Source organism: Pomacea canaliculata, linkage group LG7 (genome assembly GCF_003073045.1).
Source record: "Pomacea canaliculata isolate SZHN2017 linkage group LG7, ASM307304v1, whole genome shotgun sequence".
NCBI lineage: Eukaryota > Metazoa > Mollusca > Gastropoda > Architaenioglossa > Ampullariidae > Pomacea > Pomacea canaliculata.
In genome coordinates this window covers 2,208,667-2,231,702 of record NC_037596.1, presented here as the reverse complement: position 1 = coordinate 2,231,702, position 23,036 = coordinate 2,208,667, and the positions used below count along the sequence as shown (strand labels likewise).

General features: G+C 36.9%; 1 protein-coding gene and 1 long non-coding RNA gene across 2 annotated transcripts; one reads left to right on the top strand and one right to left on the bottom strand.

Annotated features, from left to right (window-relative positions):
- LOC112567666 lies at positions 1–1,213 on the top strand. The gene is made up of 3 exons (XR_003099855.1): positions 1–354; positions 825–872; positions 1,166–1,213. It is a non-coding gene; the product is annotated as an uncharacterized LOC112567666 (long non-coding RNA).
- Positions 1,214–14,610: 13,397 nt separating this feature from the next.
- Positions 14,611–18,211, bottom strand: LOC112567658 (2-hydroxyacylsphingosine 1-beta-galactosyltransferase-like). Its single transcript, XM_025244368.1, has 2 exons — positions 17,564–18,211; positions 14,611–17,145 (listed from the first exon to the last, which is right to left on the bottom strand). Exon 2 carries the CDS (start codon positions 16,431–16,433, stop codon positions 15,600–15,602), a length of 834 nt encoding a protein of 277 aa, XP_025100153.1. The 5' UTR covers positions 16,434–17,145; positions 17,564–18,211; the 3' UTR covers positions 14,611–15,599.
- Between the last annotated feature and the right edge of the window lie 4,825 nt (positions 18,212–23,036).

Below are 23,036 nucleotides of genomic sequence, written 5' to 3'. Positions count from 1 at the left end.
CATTCTATGGGACTGTCGCGTGTTTTCAAGTATCAGAGAGACCGTCTACAGCAGCAAAAACTGTTTTATTGTGGTCGAGATAGGACTAACGTTTCAGTTTCTCGATAAGGAGACCCTCTCACTCCTGAATTTTAATCATCTGGTGCAGTGTGGAGTTGTCTTTTGTTCACGGTCGTCGCCACCACCGCCATTCCCTTCCTGTTTATTAAAGTCGATCGCCGGCATTGCGAAGGACGTTGCAGGAGCGACAACGGCGACACAATAACGTATGTCGACACGACAGACAGACAGACGAGTTCTTTCTGAGCACCATGCCACTGTTTCGACTGCTGATTTTCATCAGTCTCATTGCAGGTAAGATACATACAATATTGTTTATTAATTCTGTTTCACTTCTAAACGGTTAAAAAGGTCAGAGCACGACTACAGTGTTGACGACTGTGTCGAGGTCACAGAAGGTGGGAGAGACATTTCAATGCCTTCCTGCCAAAGTGTTTGTTGTTGTTGGCTGGTGAGCGGGAAACTTGTGCAGACATGTAAGAGTGAACTTGTGTGTATGTGTACGCGCGCGTGCTTGTGTGTGTAATTACATGTGTGTGTGTGCGCGCGTACGTGCGTGTATGTTTTTGGATCTCTGTGTGTGTACGCGCTTGCTTGCGCTTGTATGTGTCTGCGTCTGTATGCGTGTACATGTTTGTGTCTGAGTTTATTTTTCTTTGCGTTAGAGAAAGAGACAAGAAAGAGTGTGGAGATCGGGTCTCACTATAGACACAACTATTACATTTAATTTTAGTAAATTTTACATTTTTTTTTATCAAAAGCAGAAATGGCAGCCTCAACGCAACCGTTAATGTCATCCTTGGTAACACAAGGTAAATTTAGTTTTCTTTCGGTTAGTCATATGTCAGGATTTTTTTGAGTTTACTAAAGGTGCCAAACGACACTGAATTTCTGAAAGAAATTTGCAATATCTACACATTAAAAAATCTCTTTATCTTTCTTTTTACTTTTTCTTAAAATTTAGAAATCGTGCAAGTGTGTGTGTGTGTGCTCGCGCACGAGTGTACGTGTGAGTGAGAAAAAAAACTGACAATGTTATATAGGGCTAACAATCGCCACAGATGGTTTTAGAAAATTATTCTTTACTTTTGTTCATTGAAAGCAGAAATGGCACCTTCAGAACAAGAGATAACTTCAACATTAATGACACAAGGTAACTTTCACTTGATTAGTCCTTTATATACTTTTTTCTTGGCTTCTTGTAGTTTACTACGCTATATAATACTTTCTAATCATCTACAAAATGTTAATTTTTTGGTTGTTTGCTTTTTTGTACTGTTTTTTTGTGTTCATACAGTAGTTTAGGTAATGTATGTGCGTCTGTATGTGTGTATATATATATATTGAAAAGAGACGAGTGTGTGTTTGTTTGTGAGGTGTAAGAGGGAATAAGAGAAGAATGGCAGTGTATAATATGGGTGACAGAAAAGACAACCACTACAGATATTTTTAGTACATTATGATGTATTTTTCAATTTTTTAATAGAAAATGCAACGTCAGCACAACCGGTAAAATCATCAACGATTAAACAAGGTGCTCTTTATTTTTTTACTTATTCTGGAATATGTAATGAGTCTTTTGTTGTCTGTTAATGGCATCCAACGACGCGGTATTCCTTACATACATAGCAATAATCTACAGAAAGTTAAGGTTTGCATGTACTACTTTATAGCTGTGTGTGTACATGTGTGTGTGTGTGATAACAGAGACTAGAGACAGTGTGTTATGCAACTGATAGGAGGGACAATCACCACAAACAATTATATAAATCCCTCTATATTTTTTTTAGCACAAATGACATCGTCAACACAACTGTTACTATCATCGGTTATAACGCAAGGTATTGTTTTATTAGTCTTAAATTTGTCATTTATTTAGCTTTGTATTTTTCAATGTGTTAGAGAGCGAGAGAGATAAGAATCAGTTTGTGTGTGAGAGAGAGAAGGACCTTATATGTGGTGGAAGGGTAAAACAATAGTCACAGATGATTATGGTAATGTCGTCTACACTTTTGTCTGGTAAAAGCAGAAACATCACGTTGTCATCATTTACATTCACTTCGCTATCTGCGAAGAAAAATGGGAAGAGACAACCGTGATGCCAATATTATTAACATCACCAATACCCACATCATTAACAACACAAGGTAAGTTTGCTATTCTTTATTTTGTGAAAGTTACTGCGCTCTCCTGAATTCTTTCTGGAGTCAAGGCTATTTATTAAATATGTTTATATGTAATAGAGAATGCTATTTTTAATTTGTTTTCTCTTACAAATATTTCTTTACTTTTTTTTAGTTATAATGTAATTCAATGGTAAACTTTTTATCTGTGACCCTGTGAGTATATTTCTTTCTGAGTGAGAGAGCGAGAGAAAAAGAAAAAACCAAGAGTGTTATTTATCTTACAAGAGAGACAAATTGCACAGATGATTTAGTTTATATTCATGAATACTTTTCGTAAAATCATCATATATTATTAGTTTTACACGTAGCGTATATGAGTATTTTTTTTTTTTTTTTAGTGTGTTAGACAGCGAGAGAGATAAGAATCAGTTTGTTGTTTGGGTGACGAAAAGGGAGAGTCACTACAGATGACTGAGTAAATTTTTGCTACATCTTTGTGTATCAAAAAGCAAAAATGGCAAGGTTAACACCACCATTAGTAACAATAGTGATAAACAAAATACATTTTATTTGTTGGTCCTAAAAATTTCAAACTTTTTGTGATTTGTTAGCGGAGTCTAAGCCTCCTTAAAGAACGTTGCAATAGTTTACAAAAAAAATTATGTGCTTACAAGATAATTTTAGTAAATTCTGTTACCATTTAGCATTAAAAATAGAAACCACCACACCAACAAGGACGCTATTATCATCAATGTTAGAACAAAGTAATTTTAGTTTTCTCTCGATTAGGATTAATTATGTCATAAAATTTTGTTGCATGTTAATGCAGCTTTTTAAGTTATATTCCTGGAAAAGATTCAATAATCTACATGAAATTTTAGTTTTATTTGCTTGCCTTTTAAAATTGCGAACGATAAATAAGTGATAATGAAATCGCTTTATATGTCTCCGCGTTTGTATTTGTGAGGAAGAGAGAAAAAAGATTGACAAGAGAAACAAAGGCTACCTATGATTTTAGTCATTGGGGTTTTTTTTTTTACAATTTTGTAAACAGATATATCACCAACAGCGCAGTTGTCATCATTAACATACATTTTGTCAGCTATCGAAGGAGGAACAACTGCAATACCATCGTTCAGATCATCATCAACAACACCCCAAAGTATTGTTTATTGTTTATCAGATTTTTTTTGGTTTATTTATGTTTGTCAAAACGCTATTTTTTTTAAAGAAAATAATAAATTTAATTTCTTCTTAAACTATTAGTTATACATTTCTTCTGATTTCTTAACTGAATATCAGATTAGTTTTCATGTGATATTTTAATCTTTCTTATTTTTAGATTTGTATTTCTCAGTTAATTTTAAAAGCTTAAATTTGAGATAAAGGTGTTTTATGTGTGCATTTTAATTGTTTGGATTGTGGTAATTGCTTTTTTATAGATTATAATATGTGAGATATTTATTAGATCGTTTTATGATCACATCTCTTTTTAATCATCTTCCCCACACATTAGTGATGATAGCACTTTGATTCTTATATGATAAATATAAAGAATAATTTCTTATTAAAAGTAACTTTACCTTGTATACTTGCCACATTTCCTTGTGCACCATTTTGCAACATTTCAACTTACCAATAAAAACAACGGAAATTCGAAAGTATACAAAGGGAGGCAGTAACGTTTCCTCACCAAGTCAGAATTTTGGAATGGATTGTATTTTGACAAAACAGTTTGATTACTTAGTACTTCAATAGTCTATTATAGGAGTGCTTATAAATAGTCTGTATTTAATCTTTATCACTTCAAAGTTAATATTTCTCTGAAAATTAATTTAGTAAAATTTGATATAGTATTGAAATTCGTTCTTTTTCTCAAATGATTATTTAAATTGTCACGTGTGAAGCAAAACGTTTGCATGCATCCCCTTTGTTTCTACCAGTCATATTTTTATATTTGTCCGACATAAACAAGAAGATGGATAGTATAATCTTAAAATTTAGTTGGCGAATGTTTAATTAGTAGATACTACTTGAATTTTGCTCTATAAAATTATGCTTTCAAGTTTTGAAGATTTGCTGAGCGGCCAACGTGTTTTATATTTTTTACTTGTCAATTTATATGTTCATTATCTTTTACAGCTTACAGCACAAACATCTTACAATTTAGTGCAATCGTGACAACAGAAAACTTACGATAGGTTAGAACACTTTCGTAATCTACCTTTTGTACTCCACTCTTTCCTTACCCCCTAGTTTCTGTTAATAAAATTTTAAATCACATTTTCTGTATTAAGTAATGTTTTGATATTTACGGATATCATTCTTTCATTCCTTCTGTTGTTAATTTCTTTTGATGTTTTTTATTTCACGAAAATCTATTAAACTAGCGTATGTATACTGTTTTAGCAAAAATGCTTTGTGGTGAAACGAGTAGAATATTTTCTAATAGATTTTCATCGAGCTAATACAACCAGACGATTGTGCAACAAAATGATTAGTCATCAGTCAGATATAGACAGTTAATGATTCAATCCATAGTTTTACATTAATTCATATAACATATCCACTCATAAACGTTTTACAATATCTTTTCTTTTCCCATCAGCCAGGGAGAGTCCTGAGTCAGGAATTACTTGTTCATATGATCATTATTATTGCAGTCTTTTTAATTCCAGCATGAATCACGTTTCATTGCAGTACCTTTCATTCTTCAAATATTCATAAAGATCAATTATTGCATGTGACGCAGCTATATTGTGATTGACATTTGTGCCAATTGATTTTAAAAATAATTATACGACATCTTACAGACATAACTCACGTTTTGCATAGGATGGCTAAAGTATTCTTATCTTCGATTAAGTTTAATATGTTGAATATTTATCATGAAATTTATTTAATTGCTCTTATGTTGTTGTTTGTTTTTTGGCAGGTTTACCAAACATTTGATGCTCTCATTTTTAAATAATGCTTTAAATGCATATGTTGAAAAAACTGCGATCTTTTATTCCTGGCAAAACAGGATCTTCATTAGTAAGCTACCGTAATCACGCGCTTCTGAACGCAGTTATCGCGCGCGAGAAAACCGCGAATTCAGTGGCGAGATTTTGTGTGCGAAGATGTAAATACGTGGTTGCTTTCCTTAAAACGTTTTTTAAAAGATATTACAAGAAACCCAAGTGTCAACGATTAAGAGTCGTTTTATACTACTAATAGTTAATGTGTATAATTTCATTTCTCACTTGTTGATGTTGGGTCATTTACTAAATTGAATTGAGGATTCTTAGAAGAAAGACAGTTTTTTGACACTGATTTTATTCTTGGACTTATTAAATAATATGATTATGAACCATGATTTGACATTAAATACAATAATAACGGCAACAACAATGGTAGCAGCTGCTTCTTGTGTATTCTTTGTTACTTGCTTATCATTTTTTATGTACTGTTTCTTACCCTTAAGTGGATCACTGTATTATTATTATTATTATTATTTTTTATTATTATTTTTATTATTATTAGTATCTATTATTATTATTAAATGAACATAAAAGTGACGACACATCAACATGCGGTCTACAAATTAATTTAAAATCTAGACGTGACATAAACAGTACAATGCAATTAAATGAAAGCAAATGGCCTAGTATTTTATATTTATGCCAGAATTGTAGTACCAAAGAACAGGATCATATCAACAGCTGGGCTTTTAAAAGGTACAAAAAAAACTGAAACCGTGTTGTTAAAGCATGCTTTTACTGCTTAGAGTGCCTGACCAGTGAATCTTCATCACAGAGGCCAGTACTCGTAAGTACAGTAAAATAATAATTTCTCTCTCTCACCAGCCTGCTCACATCCCAAATCTTCCTTCTCTACATGAAGAGTTAATGAAATGGCTCACCGTTACTTATGGAGAGAATTATTCTACTAAAAATATTTGTACAATTAGCGGTAGAGCAAAGCAAGCGTGAGCTGCGTTGCCGACGACACCTAGTGACAGGGTTGTTAGACAATTAACCACCCAGTCTTCTTTCACATTCACGGTGAATACTTATACGTCGACGACATGATGACTTTACCCCCAGCCTCCAAGTAATATTTACATGAAAGTTTCGTGCGTTATCTGTAGATACACTCTTTGATGAACTTGCCGCCAATGTAAGATTATACTTTTGGACTTTTTCTGTGTCTACATAGGGACCGGTGGACTGTTAAATCTGATGAGCTACTGTGAAGTCGTGATTTACTTCAGTAAACAATCTTCTATCACAGAGTTGTGCACCGCCATTCAAGATTTAAGTTTCTATAAGTACAAATGAAGTTTGTACAAACGACCTTAATGGCACTAGAGAGCTACAGTGGTGAGCAACAACAGTACTTAAAATCTGTTTCAGATATAAGCAATTGAGTTGGTTATTCTATAAGCTAACTTACTATACTCCCAACTTACGATAGAGTATGTACTTTTGTTTTTAAATTTTAAGTTATTAAGTTTATTATGAGTTAGAGGCTAATCAATGGACTTTTACCAAAGTTGTATCTTCTTCCAATAAAAATCCGTTACACAGTACCAAAAAATAAATATCAGAACTACATATTCCTGTTCATCATATCGAGCAGACGCTGTCTCTCTCTATAGAAGCCACTTACCTGTATAATCTAACATGTTTCTGCGTGATTCCTCAGAAACAATCAGTGATTTTGACCACAATCTGTAAAATAAAACTAAAGAAATGTTTCTCTCTGTCTTTAATTTATCTACAAATATGGCTCGTTGTTTGGGTTTTCTCTAGTGTACAACCTCTGTTTCCCTTTATCAGCAAAACTCAAAAATCAACTATTGCTCTCGAGGCTTGGATGCGCTTATTTATGTATTATTCTCTTTTATAGACTAGAGCATGAAGAACAGCCATGCACTTGTAGATTTGAGCAAACATGTATTCGGGTGTTTGGGGTAAGGCATATTAATCGAGGGTTCTATCTACTAGACAAGACAAGAGGAACAAGTAAAGTTAGTACAGAAAAGCCCGTCATGCGACGCGTCATCGACCAAACAGGATTTGTAAAGTATCGCCAATTTCACTACTAGAATGCTAACAAGACTGGCTGTTAGGTTTGAACTTTGTGTATTGACACTTTTTTGGTTTTCGTTTTTCTTTTGTAAAGAGGGAATTAAAAAGCACACCATCAGAGGCATTTCTAAAAACGTTTAAAATAATTGGGTTACTCACCACATTGTTTGTATCTCTTTCAAGATAATAAAGCTACAAACATAATATTCAAAGAAAGAAAAAATGTGCACCAAACAAATATTTTAGTCACAACGATAATAAAACAACCTTTGCACCTTCAAGGATTACTACGAGTGGGTTCAAATTATGTTTGCTGTCGTTAAGATATAAACTCAATTTGTGAAATATGGAGCTATATATCTATACATGTCAATCCATCGATCGAAATAGAAAGAGATTAAAACGAAGAAAATGCAGTAGAATGAGCTTTGCAAAGACAGAACTTGTTTAGCATGTTAGTGTTTGCGGTTTTTTGGCCGCTTTTACCTTTTTCTTTGTAAATCTTGCTAAATGTTCATACAAGAGGAAAAAGCACACTCCCGCACACACATTAAAAAACGTAATCAAAAAGAAAGTACAATACGTACTCGATCTGTAATAAAAGACCCATAATTTATTTTAAGCGTGTAATCTTTGAAGAATACTGCGCATAACCCTTAACACAACCCTAGCACTACGCGCTTCACCGCTGCAGAAACAAGCGACATGTTGTTGTTTCTCAGCGGCCCGAGTTCCAGCGAATGAAAATTCTACGGTATTGATTTATAGTCTGATTTAAATTTATTAACCTAGCAATAAACATCCTATCTGTGATACTCCATTTTAAAGAGCACTTTAATACATTTATATCGTGAAAATTTACATACCAATATACCCCGCTTTTTTTGTTTTTAGTTAAATCGAACAACTTATAAGACACTAACTGTCAGAGGACAGAACGGTAACAATCGTAAGTAGGTCAAAAAGTCCTTTCTTACAACTAAATTTTCCCCCTCTATTCTTTCTTTAACGTTGCGAGCACAAACACAATGGCATACAACCGTCGATTATATCAAACATCACTGCAACCAGCAATGTCCCAGTAGCTCACATCTATTTATTTTACACATATTCTTACTTATATAACAAGTATGCATTTAATAATCATAGCATACACTTATAGTTTTTTTTTTTTCAATTTTTCAATCTGTATTGGTTTGAAATAGTACAAATTAAACAATATTAGAGTACAAACCACTTCGCAATGCTTTGTCCTAATTTCATAAAGGGTTGGCAAACGAAAAAATGCTTTTATAGCTGTTTAAAGATTAACAAAACTAAACAACAAACATTAAGGTATAAGAGTATAGAAAATTTCAGTTACAATAATGAAGCAACGCTTATTTTATGAAGCAGGCTAATTATTTTGTTAATTTGCCTTAGTTAAGGGTTAAATTGTGAAACTAGGAGAAAACTCTTTGCCCGTGTCGGTCATCGGCTATAAAATTTATTAACGCTATTATGCGTAACTAATTCTTGTTAACCATTTTATCTCTAAATTCCACCCGGTGTTACGTGCATATTTAACAAAGATATATCTCGCAGATCCATCTTTTAAGTAGTTTTGCCTTTCAACTCCCGATACCGACTGTTCACTTATCCTTTATTTTTTCTATAATTTTGCTATTTAGAGATTTTCGAGCGAGAATAACATTGAATGCAACGTAGACCAAACGATACTGATATCAGCAGTAATCAGTAGTTACAACCGCTAACAGAAAGAATAAAACATCAAGCATGAAAATTGTAAGAAAGGAACTTTCAATGTCCTGACTGTGAACGAACTGTGACGGCCGCATATTTCATCACGTGATCAAGCAGTAGGGCCGCATTTTCTCCACCAGGAACACGATTCGATCGTTTTAAACAGTACCGAGGCTTTGTAGTTGGTGACGTTGGCTGCTTGTAGCTACGTGTTTGTGTCGTTGCCACTTGAGAATCGGGAGTGTGCGTGCCTTCGTGTTGTACTGACGGTGTTGAGGTCGACAGTCTCTGCATAGCCCTTATTACGCGCATTTGCGGCGCCACCGCGCGTGTGTCAGAACTGGTCAATAAGAGCGGCGGTACATAACCACTGGCACGTCGGTGGACAGAGGCCTTCGTAGCTGAGCCGGTTGCTTACCGCCAATGGCTGACAAACACTCGAGTGATTGGGGTGACCAGCAGGTCATTCGTGTATGAGGTATCCATGACGACGTCACATCTTCCTTGAGTTCTGGTGACGAAATGTGTTGAATGACGGAAAAGATTTCCAAAAGGTAAATCCTGACCCAAGCACACTGATGAAAATATATTTTAGAAACATCGTGTAATTGATTCTGGTGCCCGCGACTGAACGGTCTAAAGCTCCTAGAGACATAAGGGCCTACCAAACGTTACAGATAACAACTCTTCTGACATTGAGCATCATCCATATAAAAATATCCTTAAACTGAGTTGTAGCAATGGTTTACCAGGACTGTATTTGTTCTCCTATTAGTTTGACATTGGGCATCGATGGTAACCTCAGGGTAGTCAATAGGATAGGGTAATCACATGTCTGTGTCAACCAACCAATAACTCAGCTGCGATGGCTACAAGGCATGTGTTATAGTAACGGCAATAAGGCAAAAAATTTTCGGTGCCAAATAGCGACTGACTGCATCCCTGTGTAGGAAAATGCGCGCGTCCTAGCCACAGAAAAGGAAAAAACATGATCTATTTCAGTGATAAACTCGCTGAAGAAAACCATTGCTGATGGTCTAATAGCATAAAAAAAAAAGTTACAAAACCGTTGGTATGATAATGCGACGGAAACAAAGATAGCAGAGGGGTGATTTAAAGGGATTGCTGGTTAGGACTTGATGTCGTTAAAATGTTCCACAGAAAAAGCATTAAAAGGCACCCAATCTATATAATGATATTATCGTCATCATGTTCATGAGAACCGTACATTGTCGAAACGAAAAGATCTGGACGCATTCTTTAACGTTCTGGAAAAAAGAAGCGTAGGTAAGAAGAGTATCACAAAAATTGTAAAATCCAAATAAGACATAAGCACACTCAAATCGTCAGACCATCCCCTTAAAATAGTTCGCGCGGGGAAGCGGCCGTGAACATTCTCATCTCAAGTTTTCTCAGGTGTCTGAATACTCGATTGACAGTCAAGTTAGTCGTGTCTAAACACCTGCTTTTGACGATGTAGTCGGGCAGGTAATGGTCAACCACACCTCGTGACCTTTCCGAGCGAGGGTCCGCGCTAACGTCGTGTGGTAAGTTGTGTGGCTGGTGAAGGGCAGAGAGAAGGCATGAAGACAACTCTCTTACCCCCCACACACAGGGGCAGTAACACGAGGCAACTGTCCAAAGCAGGAGTTGTCTCATTTTCAGGTCTTTGATGCACTTTTGAGTCCTCTGAACATTACAGAATGTGTAAAAATATTACAAAACATAACTGTAGTGAAAGCCTGTTGGTGATGATGAAAGTTGTCGCTGCGTCAGAAAGTTTAGATTTATTCACGAATCGTGGAAATACTCTAAAAAACAGAGGACAGTCAATTCGACGATTCGTCATGACACCCGTAGAGCGCATAGCTTGAGATGAAAACTTCTTTTAAAAATGCCCCTCTGTGTCGCATATATGTCATCATCAAAATGTCACATCGTAACACGCTAAATACAAATACAGTTACTTTATCACATTTTGTATATTAAATGCGAAGCTATTGAAAATATTTATGAAAGATAAACATTGCTGCAGGGACTTTGCACTGTTCAGTCAGCCGCGTCACTGATATTCGTTAAAAAACATTACCAATACTTGCTCTAAGTGTCTTACCTAAAAATGATTTGGATCTGGCTGTCCTCGACAACCTTCAGTCTCCTCTTGTTCAAGCTGCTTTTAATGTTGCCGAGTAGCGACACTGAACAAACATGACATCGCCCCTGACGAGGACTATATTACCACCTCTTAAAAAAGAGACATAGTGTGAAGAGACATCACCTACTGTTCAATCTATCGGACGGAGCTGTAGACTTTCATTGAGTGTTAGAACACGTGCAGACGCCCCAGGGACGACAGTGTGAAGCATTGACAGGGAGAAGCTGCATTGATGCACTGCCTATTTGACCCCACGAGGTCACAGATCTTTAACCGCAGCTGTGGTCAGGTGTTTTATTTTATAATCTACATTTTGCACGTGTAATACTCTCTCGCCTTGTCAGACTTTTCACAAATCGTCTGAAAGGCACTGTAGAGTGCAGGTGACACAAAGTAAGGAAATTTGTGATAACGATGTAGGAGGGAGACATTGTTGGGTATGACGAACAGGTGAAGCAAATATTTTATTTGAAAATTTATACTAATAAAATTTTGTAGGAATTAGGGGAGAAAAAGCATGGGAGCTGCGTGCCAAAACAGACTAGGATGTAGGCGAATAACCAACCAGTCTTCATTCAAATCAACGGTGAATTACTACATCGTCAGGACGACAGTGGTCCCTCCAATCTCCCTGGTCAGCTTTCTCCGCAGAACTTAGTTTGCGAAGGTGAAACTATCGGAGCCATGAACAGAGGATCATCAAGGAAGATTCTTACAGAGTTTTGGGTGCAAGAAAGATTCACGGCAGGGTTGTGTGACACGACACCACAGAATCGGCACAATACCTCGCTCGCCTCAAACCACGGCAACCTATGAGGCTCCTCGAATGGATAATCCATCTTAAGAACTGTGTCTTCGTTGAAGAGGGTTGGGGAGGGATACTCAGACAATTGTGAGTTGATCTTGACTATAGAGAAGAGAGCTGTGTGTGTGCGCGCTTCGAGCGCGCGTACGTTGTTTGTGTGTGTTGTGTTGTTGTGTGATGTGTTTGTTGTGTGTATGTTGTGGTGTGTGTGGTTTAGCACCGGGCCTCTTTTATGTCATAGCGTATATTGATGATGTGTATAACCTTTCTGAATATTGCTGACGCCAGTCCGTCGAACTGGCTTAAAAAGGAAAGAAAAGAACACAAAAGGAACTCTCAACATAAAAGAAAAGAGTAAGTTTATGTGTTAGGTAACAGGGGGTTGTTGCCCCTTCTGTTGTTAGTCAGGATTATTGCCCTTACCAGTATATGAGTGTTTTTGCTGGTCGTGGTTTCGCGTCAGAACCCGACGTCATTTTATGACGTAAGTTTAGATTGTAGGGAGAGTGAAAATTATTTGGAACGAGAGCAGACGACGGAGGAGATTTTTGAACGGACAATTTCTGGATCAGGAAGGGAGAAGATGACCAGGACGTTTTATTTTTTGCTTGCACAGACGATAACTTCAGGCAGTGCGGTGTGAGTAACTAGAACTTTAAACGATCTATTCGAAACAATCGTCTACTTTATTTACAGGCGCGGCGTGAAATACTACAAGCTTTATATATAGTTCGCCAGTATCGGTGTGTGTGTGTTGTGTGTGTGTTTAAGTGACTGTAAAAAGTAATAGTTTCGTTGCCATGAAAATCTATGTGATTTGTGAATGAAAGAAATACGTAAGGTGACGTGTTGCGTAAAGTGAGTGCGAAAAAGAGAAACAAAACGAGTAAAAAAAAAATAACTTGGTAAAACTTTCACGAGCGGTAACGTATAAAAACACGTTTACATTGATGCCCAGGGAATAACGCACATCAAACAATAATTATGCTTATTATTTATTATTAAAAATATTTTAAGCTATTAGTTTTTTGTGATTATTTTTCTAAGCAAGCATAAAGACAAAGGTGCTGTACAAAAACCGACATTATTAATATTGGTTTATCCATTAAGATTCTTGTTAAATTACTACATGAGTTGAAATAAAACAGCTGCTGATGAAAATAGGTCACAGGGTAATATACAAATGCCATCATGGAATTGTCATATGCTAAATGCTTTTCTTTTTACTTTAAAATATTTCCCTCTTTAAAATATTAATAATCCTAATAATCATGATCATAAGGACTGATATAGTCTCTTTCTAAAACAGTTTGCTCAGAGCGCTTATATAAAGATCATTTATAAACTAGAGCATAAACAGCTAATGCACTTATATTAGCACATAACAAACATAAATCCAGTCGTACGACAGACAAGACAAATACACAAGTAAATACAGATGCCCGTCATGCACGCAGCCATGATCAGGTTTAATTTTGTGTGTATGCAACTTCACTAACTTGAATGATAACAAGCTGCTGAAGGTAATAACTTTGTTTTCTTTTGTAAAGAGTGGAATACTTACACAAATCTGCGCATTTTTTAAAAACGTTTATAATAATTGGGCAACTCACCATATTGTTGTATCCCTTTAAAGATAATAAAGCTAAATACAAGTATCAAAGAAAGAAAAATGGAACAACAAATAAAACTTGGTAAAAAGAGCAACAGAAAAAACATTTTAGTCACGATAATAAAACAACCCTTGCAACTACAAGGATTAATGCGATTCAAACTACAGGTAGTCCTCGGGTTACGACGGTCTCGAGTTACGTCGTTTTTCGTGGTTACGACACTCATTCCCACTTACAGCGACTGTGATAACAAAGCCAACGTATAGTGGGTTTATTATTGAGATGGACAGATTATTGGCGCTTTGGTTGGAAGACCAAAATCAACGCGCGTATTCCCTGTGAGTCTTTAATGGTTATTCAGGAGAAGGCTAGGCGACTGCTTGAGGCGTTGAAAAGAGAAAAGTGGGAAGGGTGAAAGTGAAGAATTTGTGGCGAGTAGGGTTGGTTGTTATGAGGTTTAGGATCGTGCCATAACATTAAATGCAAGGTGAGCTGCTAGTGCTGATGAGAAGCGTCAGCAGCAACTGAGTTTCCTAATGCAAATTGGCTAAGATAATTGAGGAGGGTGGTTACTGTGCTCAACAAGTGTTCAACGTGGATGAGACAGACTTGTTTTGGAAACGTCTGACTAACCTAACACTGTTTATTACTGTTTACAGGGCACTACAGCACTTACAGTACAGTATTTCATTATTAAACGTACTGTACTACAATATTTTACTGTACTTATGTTTATTGATAATATGTAGGGTACTGTGTTAGCGATAGGTGTTTGGATAGGCTAAGTGTTTGTAGTACTGTACTGTTATTTATGGCTCTTATAAATAGTACTGCATGACGTATGACGACTTACGTCGAAATTCGTTTTACGACGCGGCGTTAAGAACGGATCACCGTCGTAAGTCGAGGACTACCTGTATGTTGCAAGCGTTAAGTAGAAACTCAATTGTAAATATGGAGGAATACATTGCAAATCCATGGCAAAAATAGCAAGAAGGTTAAAAAAGCAAAAATTGAGTAGAATTTTGCACAGAAACTTGTTTCCATATTAGTAGTTTGCGGTTTTTTTTTGGCTATTGTCATAAAAAGACGGAAAAAGCGACTCGAGCAAAATAGAAACGGAAATCAATAAAGAAATATTATATTCTGTGAATATAACAGATCACAAATTTATTTTGGAGTGTCTTTGCTAAACACATACCCTACACGGCTGTGGTAACCCGCGACGTGTTTGTTTATGCAGCAGCGAACTTTCGACCGGTATTTTTTTTTTTAATTAAATTTTATTAATCTGCAATAAAAACAAATATCTGCGGTACTCCACTTTAAATACATTTATATCGTGAAAATTGTAACAAATATACGTTTTGTTTTCTTGTAGTAAAATTAATTTAAAAACCTAACTGTCGAGGAGAGAACTGTAAGAAATCGTCAAGTAGGTCAAAAGTATTTTTTAACTAAATTTTCCTCTTTCTTTGCCATTAAGTTGGAGCAAAAACCAATGGCATACTAAGTATATCAAACATACTGCTATCAGCAATGTAAGTAGCTTACGTTATTTATTTTACAACATACGTTACTTTGTTATAACAAGTTCGCATTTAATAACCATAGCATACTTTAGTTTTTTTTTAATAAGATGTATTTTGAATCGGTTTGAAAAAGGAAAAAAAAAATAAAGAAAAAAAGAAAACTAAGACAAACACCAATCTCAATGTTTTGTCCTAATTTTACAAAAAAGTTTGCTACATAAAATGTTTTTATAGCTGTTTGAAGGTTAATAAAACTAACAAGAAAACATTAAAATATAAAGAGTAATAAAACATTTCAGTTACAATAATGCAAGAAACCTTATTTTCTGAAGGATTATGAGGGAAAAATTATTTTGTAATGTGCTTAGTAAAGGTTAATTTCAAAACTGGAGCAAACTCTTTTGCCTATGCTGGTCAATGGGTAGATTTATTGTTTATTTACTCACTTCTGGAAGTTTAAGAAATCTTTTTAGTAGTATTCACTCCTTTTTTATTCTATTTTTGGCTTTGATTTCGAGAAGAAACATTTGAATGCTTTATAAACCAGATACACTACAATCAGAAGTATCAGTAGTACACAAGATAAAAGAAAAGCATAAACATCCCAGCACGAAAATTGTAAGAAAGAAACTTCATGTCCTGACGAACGCAGGTGACGGCCGCCATATTTCATCACGTGATCAAGCCAGTAGGCCGCTTTCTCCACAGGGACACCGAATTCGATTTTAAACAGTTCCGAGGCTTTGGTGATGGCCTGCTTGTAGCTCGTGTTGGTGGCCACTTTGAGAATGGTGGAGTGCAGCTCGTGTGTACTGACGGTGTTGAGGTCGACAGTCTTTGTCATGCCCTTTACGCGCATGCGCTCAGCGTTGTAGAACTGGTCAAGAAAGATCGGCGTACAAACCACTGGCACGGCGTGGAACAGAGCCTCGTACTGACCGTCATTACCGCAATGGCTGACAAACACTCGAGTGTTGGGGTGAGCCAGCAGGTCATTCTGAGGTATCCATGACGACGTCAGGATCTTCTTTGAGTTTGGTGACGAAATGTTGGAGCGGAAAACGGATTTAAAAGGTAAATCTTTCAACACATTCATGATTTTTTGTGTGATTGGTTCTGGTGGATTAAGGACATAACTACCAAACGATACGATAACAACTCCTTCTTTTGCATCATCCATAAAAGATTTAAACTGCGGTGGCAATGGTTTACCAGGACCTGTAGCTGTTCCTCCAATTAGTTTGACATTGGGCATCGATGGTCTCGGGTAGTCTAGGATGTGTTCCGTGGTAACCAACCAGATCTCAGCTCTTGCTACAAGCATGTCTATAGTAAGGAAAGGCAATTTTCTGGTGCATAGCGACTGACTGCGTCTTTGTAGGAAAATCCGTCCACCACAGAAGAAAAAACATGAATTACAGTGGATAAAACTCGCGGAAGAAAACTCATATGATGATTGTGAATAAAAATTGGCACTGGTATGTTGCAAGGCTGTAAAGGGATTCGCTCGTAGCACGGGTCGTAAAATGCTCCAAGAAAAGCAAAAGGCACCCCAAGTCTATAAGATATTATCGTCATCATGTTCATGAACCGTACATTGTCGAAAACAAAAAGATCTGGACGCAGTTCTTTAACGTTCTGGAAGAAAGAAGCGTTCGTAAGAAGAGTATCACAAAATTGTAAGCCAATAGACATGACCAGACTCCAATCCTCAGACAATCCCTTAAAATAGTTGCCGGGGAAAGCGGCCGTGAACATCTCCTCAAAGTTTATCAATGTCTGGTACTCGATGACAGTCAAGTTAGTCGTGTCCAACACCCGTCTGTTGACGAGGTAGTCGGGCATGGTCAACCACACCTCGTGACCTTGCCGAGCGAGGGTCCGCGCTACGTTCGTGTGGTAGTTGGTGTGGCTGGTGAAGGGAGAGGGCATGAAGACAACTCTCTTACCCCCCACACACAGGGGCAGTAACACGAGGCAGACTGTCCAAAGCAGGAATTGTCTCATTTTCAGGTCTTTGATGCGTTTTTGGTCCTCTGTAACATTACAGAAAGTGTACAAAACATGACGGGTAGGTGGGAGCCTCCTGATGAAGAGTGAATGTTGTCGATGCGTCAGCACGTTTAAATTTATTCAACGAATCGTACTCTAAAAAACAGAGGCCAGTCACTTCGATGATTCGTCGATGAAACCGTAGAGCGCATAGCTTGAGAGGAAAACTTATTTTAAAAATGCCATTCGGTGTCTCATATATGTCAGCTCACATTGTCACATCATAACACGCCAAATACAAATACAGTTATCTTATCATATTTTCTATATTAAATGCAATCTACTAAAAAAAAAATGTATGAAAGATGAAAAAATTGCTGCGGGGTACTTTGCACTGTTCAGTCAGCCCTAGTCACTGATATTCGTTAAAAAACATTCAAATACTTGCTGTAAGTGTCTTACCTAAAAACGTTTTTGGATCTTGCTGTCCTCACAACCTTTCAGTCTCCTCTAGTTCAAGCTGCTTTTCAAATGATGCCGAAGAGCGACACTGAACTCATTCACATCGCCTGTCGAGGATTATATTACCCATCTTTAAAAAAGAGACATAGTGTGAAGAGACATCACCTACTGTCAATCTATCGACAGGGCTGTAGACTTTATTGAGTGATAGAACATGTGGACGCCCAGGGACGACAGTGTGAAGCATTGACAGGGAGAAGTGCATGATGCCTTACGTATTTGACCCCATGAGGTCACGATCTTTACCGCAGCAGTGTCAGGTGTTGTTATTTATAATCTACATTTTGCACGTGATACTCTCTCGTCCTTGTCCGACTTTGTACAGTGAACTGAATACTTGGAGTGGCTTCAGTACAACTACAGACACATTGTGTCTGATGTCCAATATTTGTTCTCTCCTAAAAAATATAAATGGGATTCTGCGGCAACTGTTAACTTTGGAGTCTTCTGTTTGTTGTTGTTGTTTTTTGTTATTAGACAAACCTTTAACGAGTGTGGCTCTTAGTCTGGAATGAGGCTGTGCTCCCGTCTGTGATCATGGGCAGAAGGACTTACAGCTGATAGAGTCAAGGGGACGAGACGAGTCATTAGAAATTTTGTTACGTCCTACGCTACAAACAGACTTCAAGCCAGACATTTAAGATTGATGGCTTTTTTAAGGTACGGAGAATTACTTACTTATCTTGATATTATGAGAACAATAATGTATATACTCCAAAATGTCAGACATAAGCTAATGTACAACATACATTCTCAGACTTACGCACAACCATTCTGATTGACACTCGTATTGTTCTTTCTCACTGTCACCATTGTCTGTTACCTGTGTACACTGTCACAGAGGGGTGACACGAATTAAGCTAACTAATTAGGACAACGTGGTTGGTTAAGCCGTAGTTGCTAAATGAGTAACAGTTTTGTATTCTTTTAGACAGCTGGAAGAGAGAAGGCGAAGGCAATATAATGAGCCGCAGTCGGCCATAAATTCACTCCCCAGAGAGATATGGTAAATGCAGAGAAGAAACAATCTTCACCTGTGAAGAATGAAGCCTGCGTCGACCGTTCGTGGAAAACTTGGTGTAGAGGCATCGACTATTGAATACATTAACTTGGATCTGATCCCAACATGGAACTGATCCCAAACGAACAAATGTACCGAGTATCTGGGCCTCTGTTTTGTCCATTTTTGAATTTCTCAAACTACCCTTTATTTTTGCATGGTTCTTACGTGCACACGTATTAAAGAAGTCAACTGCATTAATTTTTCTAGTTTTATGAGAAGTTGTAGTGTATTACCATAGAGACATATGCACGAAGATGTCACAAACCTGCTGCGCTACATTTTTTTAAATGTTTTTTTTTAACTAGGAAGGGGACAGGGAAAAGTAATTGGAGGGGGGAGGTTGAAAGACTCCCATTACTGGGGCTGTCAGTGTCAACATCCTGATGCGTGCCGCGCCATACAGGGATGGCCGGCCGGTCTTTGTTTTAGTGAAGTTGGTGTGGATAGGTTTTGTTCAAAGAGCAAAGGAAAGAGTGTTGAAGTGTTTTGGATGTTTGTGGTGTGACTGGGCGAGAAGGGGCAGTCTCCTATGTGTTGTCAGTGCGTCCGGAGCGGACGGTTTTATTTTGTAACAAGTCTTCAAAGGACTTGGTGTTGTAGTCCTTGGTACAAGTCCTGACCACATTTGCATTGTATTGTACAAGTCCTGAATAGACTTGGAAGTTACCAGTTTTGTATTTTTTTTAATAACATTGAACCTCTTGAGGTAAGTATTTCTGTTGATTCTCGCTGAGTTATTGTTTAATGTTTGAAGAATGGGGAAATTTCTGTATTGGATGAGTGGGATATATTTGTGTATATTTTATGAAAATCGTTCAAAATAGTGAAGTTTTCAATTTTCCATTTGTCTAAAGAATTCTTTTTCTCCAGGTTTTTGTGTTTTTCTCTTTTGTTTGTTACTCTTGGTGAAGCCAATATTTTATTTGGAGAATTTATACTAATACAATTTTGAAGGAATTAGGGGAGAACAAACAAGGGAGCTGCGTGCCAAGACAGGCTAGGACGAGGGACTTAGGCGCCTAAGAAAAGAAAAGACCACAAAACATAAAAGAAAAGAGTAATAATGAAAAGTCTAAAGGAAAAAAGAGAAACAAAGCGAGTAAAAAAACTACTTGGTCAATTTTCAATCGAGTGGTGAACGTATAACAAACACATTTCACTGATAATGCTTATCAGCTCTTGATCACAGGCATAACCACATCAAACAACAATTCAACTTGTATTATTTTTTATTAATAGTTACAAGCTATTAGTTTTTGCTGCTAATTTTCTAAAGCAAGCAATAAAGAACAAAGCTGCTGTACAAAAACCGAAATTATTAATATTGTTTATCCATTAGACTCTTGTTAAATTACTACATGCTGAAATAAAACACGCCGCTGATGAAAATAGTCACAGAATAATATACAAATGCCATCTGGAAATACCATATGATAAATGTTTTCTTTTTACTTTGAATATTTAACTTTTAATAATAATAATAATAATAATAATAATAATAATAATCATCATCATCATCATCATCATCATAAGGGCACTTTCTAAAATTTTTTGCTCAGAGCGCTTTATATAAATCATTTATAGACTAGAGCAGCGGTTCTCAACCTGTGGGGCGCGACCCCCTGGGGGGTCGCGACGTGCCTACAAGGGGGTCGCGAAGGTGGTCATTTTTTAAAAAAGTTTTTTATACTGGTATTAGTGAAATTAGTTTACATTGTGTAACCGAGTGATGCGGGGGCTCAAACTCCAAATCTCTTCTCCCTATTCAAGTACACTGTCTCGGCAATGCAGTGACTTCTCACTTCCAAAACTCAAAACACAATCCCCCTCTCAACAATTAAGCCTCCAATCTCCATCCTCTCACCTTTTGCCCTCTCTCTTCCCCAATCGCTCATCGCTGACTCCCCTCTCCCTCTCCAGTCACACTTCTCTTTTTTTTTTAAACATCTAAAAGGCACGCATTCAGGAAACGTCCATCATTCACACCCTTTCATTCGCAAGTGCTCAGTCCTAGTACTTCTATAGGTCCCTGACAGAAGGCCATGACCAGACAAGGGAAGGACACCACCATATTACAAACAACTGACAAGATGAATGCTTCGTCCGAAAAATTTCGTTGTGGACGCAAAAGATACGCCAAGAAAATATTTTTGATATGTTTCCGTGCTTGTGTAAGTGCAAGGCTGACAACTTGAATCGTGATCAGGAAAGAATGTAATTATTGCCCATCTAAACGGACTGCAAGAAAAGGTTTCAGCATTACTTCGCTGAAATTGATGTGACTAAATACGATTGGATTCGTAATCCATTTCTGGCTGATCCTAGCACAAGCGGGTTGTCCACGCAAGAAGAAGAGCAGCTCATCGACCTTTCGAGTGACCAATCCCTGAAAATGGTCTTTCCAAACAACACCAGTGCCAACATTCTGGATTAGCATCAACGGTGAATATCCTCTCCTTTCTGAGAAAGCAATGAAAGTTCTTCTGCCATTTTCAACTTTCATATATGTGTGAGCAAGGATTTTCAGCTTTGGCAGCACTGAAGTCGAAATACAGAAATCGTGTGGACGCAGAGGCTGAGCTGCGAATAGCAGTGGTACGAACATCGCACCACAGGTTCGCTTCTCTATGCAACAGCAAGCAGGCTCAACCTTCTCATTAATCAAAGTGAGTGTCCAATAAAAGAATATATTAGCACCACAGAATTTGCTTTAGTAAAATTTCATTAACAGTTATACTTCTTGCAGATACGAACTTTGTTCTTCTGTTGTTGAATTGCATTGATTTCCTCGACGCGGCGTTCGAGGTTAGCTAAGGCTCCCCCCCCCCCTCTTCCACCGACCTAGCTGGCTAAGGGGGGTCGCGGACGTACCGGTGTTCGTCAGGGGGGTCGTCACATGTAAAAGGTTGAGAACCGCTGGACTAGAGCATAAACAGCCATGCACTTATATTGGCACATAACACACATGATCAGTGCTACTACATACGCCAAACATACACAAAGTAAATACAGATGCCCGTCATGCACGTCCATGATCAGGACATTTTGTATGTATGCCAATTCACTAACTAGAATGATAACAAGCTGCTGGAAGGTAATAACTTTGATTTTGTTTTCTTTTGTAAAAGGTTGGAATTAAAAACACACATCTGGGCATTTTCTAAAAACGTTTATGATAATTGGGTAGCTCACATGAGTCCTTTAAAGATAATAAAGCGAAATACAAGTTTCAAAAAAAAAAATGGCCAACAAATAAAACTTGTTATAAAGAGCACAGAAAAAACATTTTAGTCACGATAATAAAACAACCCTTGCACCTTCAAGATTACTGGGATTCAAATTAATGTTGCTAGCGTTAGGTAAAAACTCAATTGTAAATATGGAGGAATACATTGCAAATCCATGGCAAAATAGCAAGAAGGTTAAAAAAAAGCAGTAATGCGAAGAATTTTTCGCAGATATTTACATATTAGTAGTATCCGATTTTTTTTTTGGCTATTGTCATAAAAGACGGAAAAAGCGACTACCACCAAATTAGACACGGAAATCAATAAAGTAATATTATATTCTGTAAATATAACAGACACAAAATTTATTTTGGAGAATCTTTGCTAAACACACACTACGCGGCTGCGGTAACCCGCGACGTGTTTGTTTACTCAGCGGCAAGTTCCCACGAATGAAATTTCGACTGGTATTTTATAAAATTTATTTTTATTAACCTACAATAAAAACAATTACTTGTGATACTCCGTTTTAAAGAGCACTTTAAATACATTTATATGGTAAAATTTTTAACAGATATACGTTTTGTTTTCTTGTAGTAAAATCAACTTTGATAACATCATTGAAGGTTATTAAAACTAACAACAAAACATTAAAATATAAAGAGTAATAAAACACTTCAGTTACAATAAGCAAGAAAACCTTATTTTCTGAAGATTATCAGGACAAATTATTTTGTAATGCTTAGTAAAGTTAATTCAAAACTGGAGCAAACACTTTTGCACCCCATGTTGGTCAATGGCTAAGATTTAGTTTAATTACTAACTTCTGTAAGTTAAGAAATCTTTAAAATCTTTTAAGTAGTTTTCACTCCTTTTTATTCTATTTTTGCCTTTGATTTCGAGAAGAAACAATTGAATACTTAAAAACCAATTATACTGCAATCAGCAGTATCAGAAGTACACAAAATAAAAAAAACATAAAACATCCAAGCAAGAAAATTGTAAGAAAGGGACTTCATGTCCTGACGAACGAAGGTGACTGCCGCCATATTTCATCACGTATCAAGCCAGTAGGCCGCTTTCTCCACAGAACACCGAATTCGATTTTAAACATTCCGAGGCT

Coding starts and splice junctions, on each gene's coding strand:
- LOC112567658 (XM_025244368.1), bottom strand. CDS start 16,433: ATGCTTGTAGCAAGAGCTGAGATCTGGTTGGTTACCACGGAACACATC.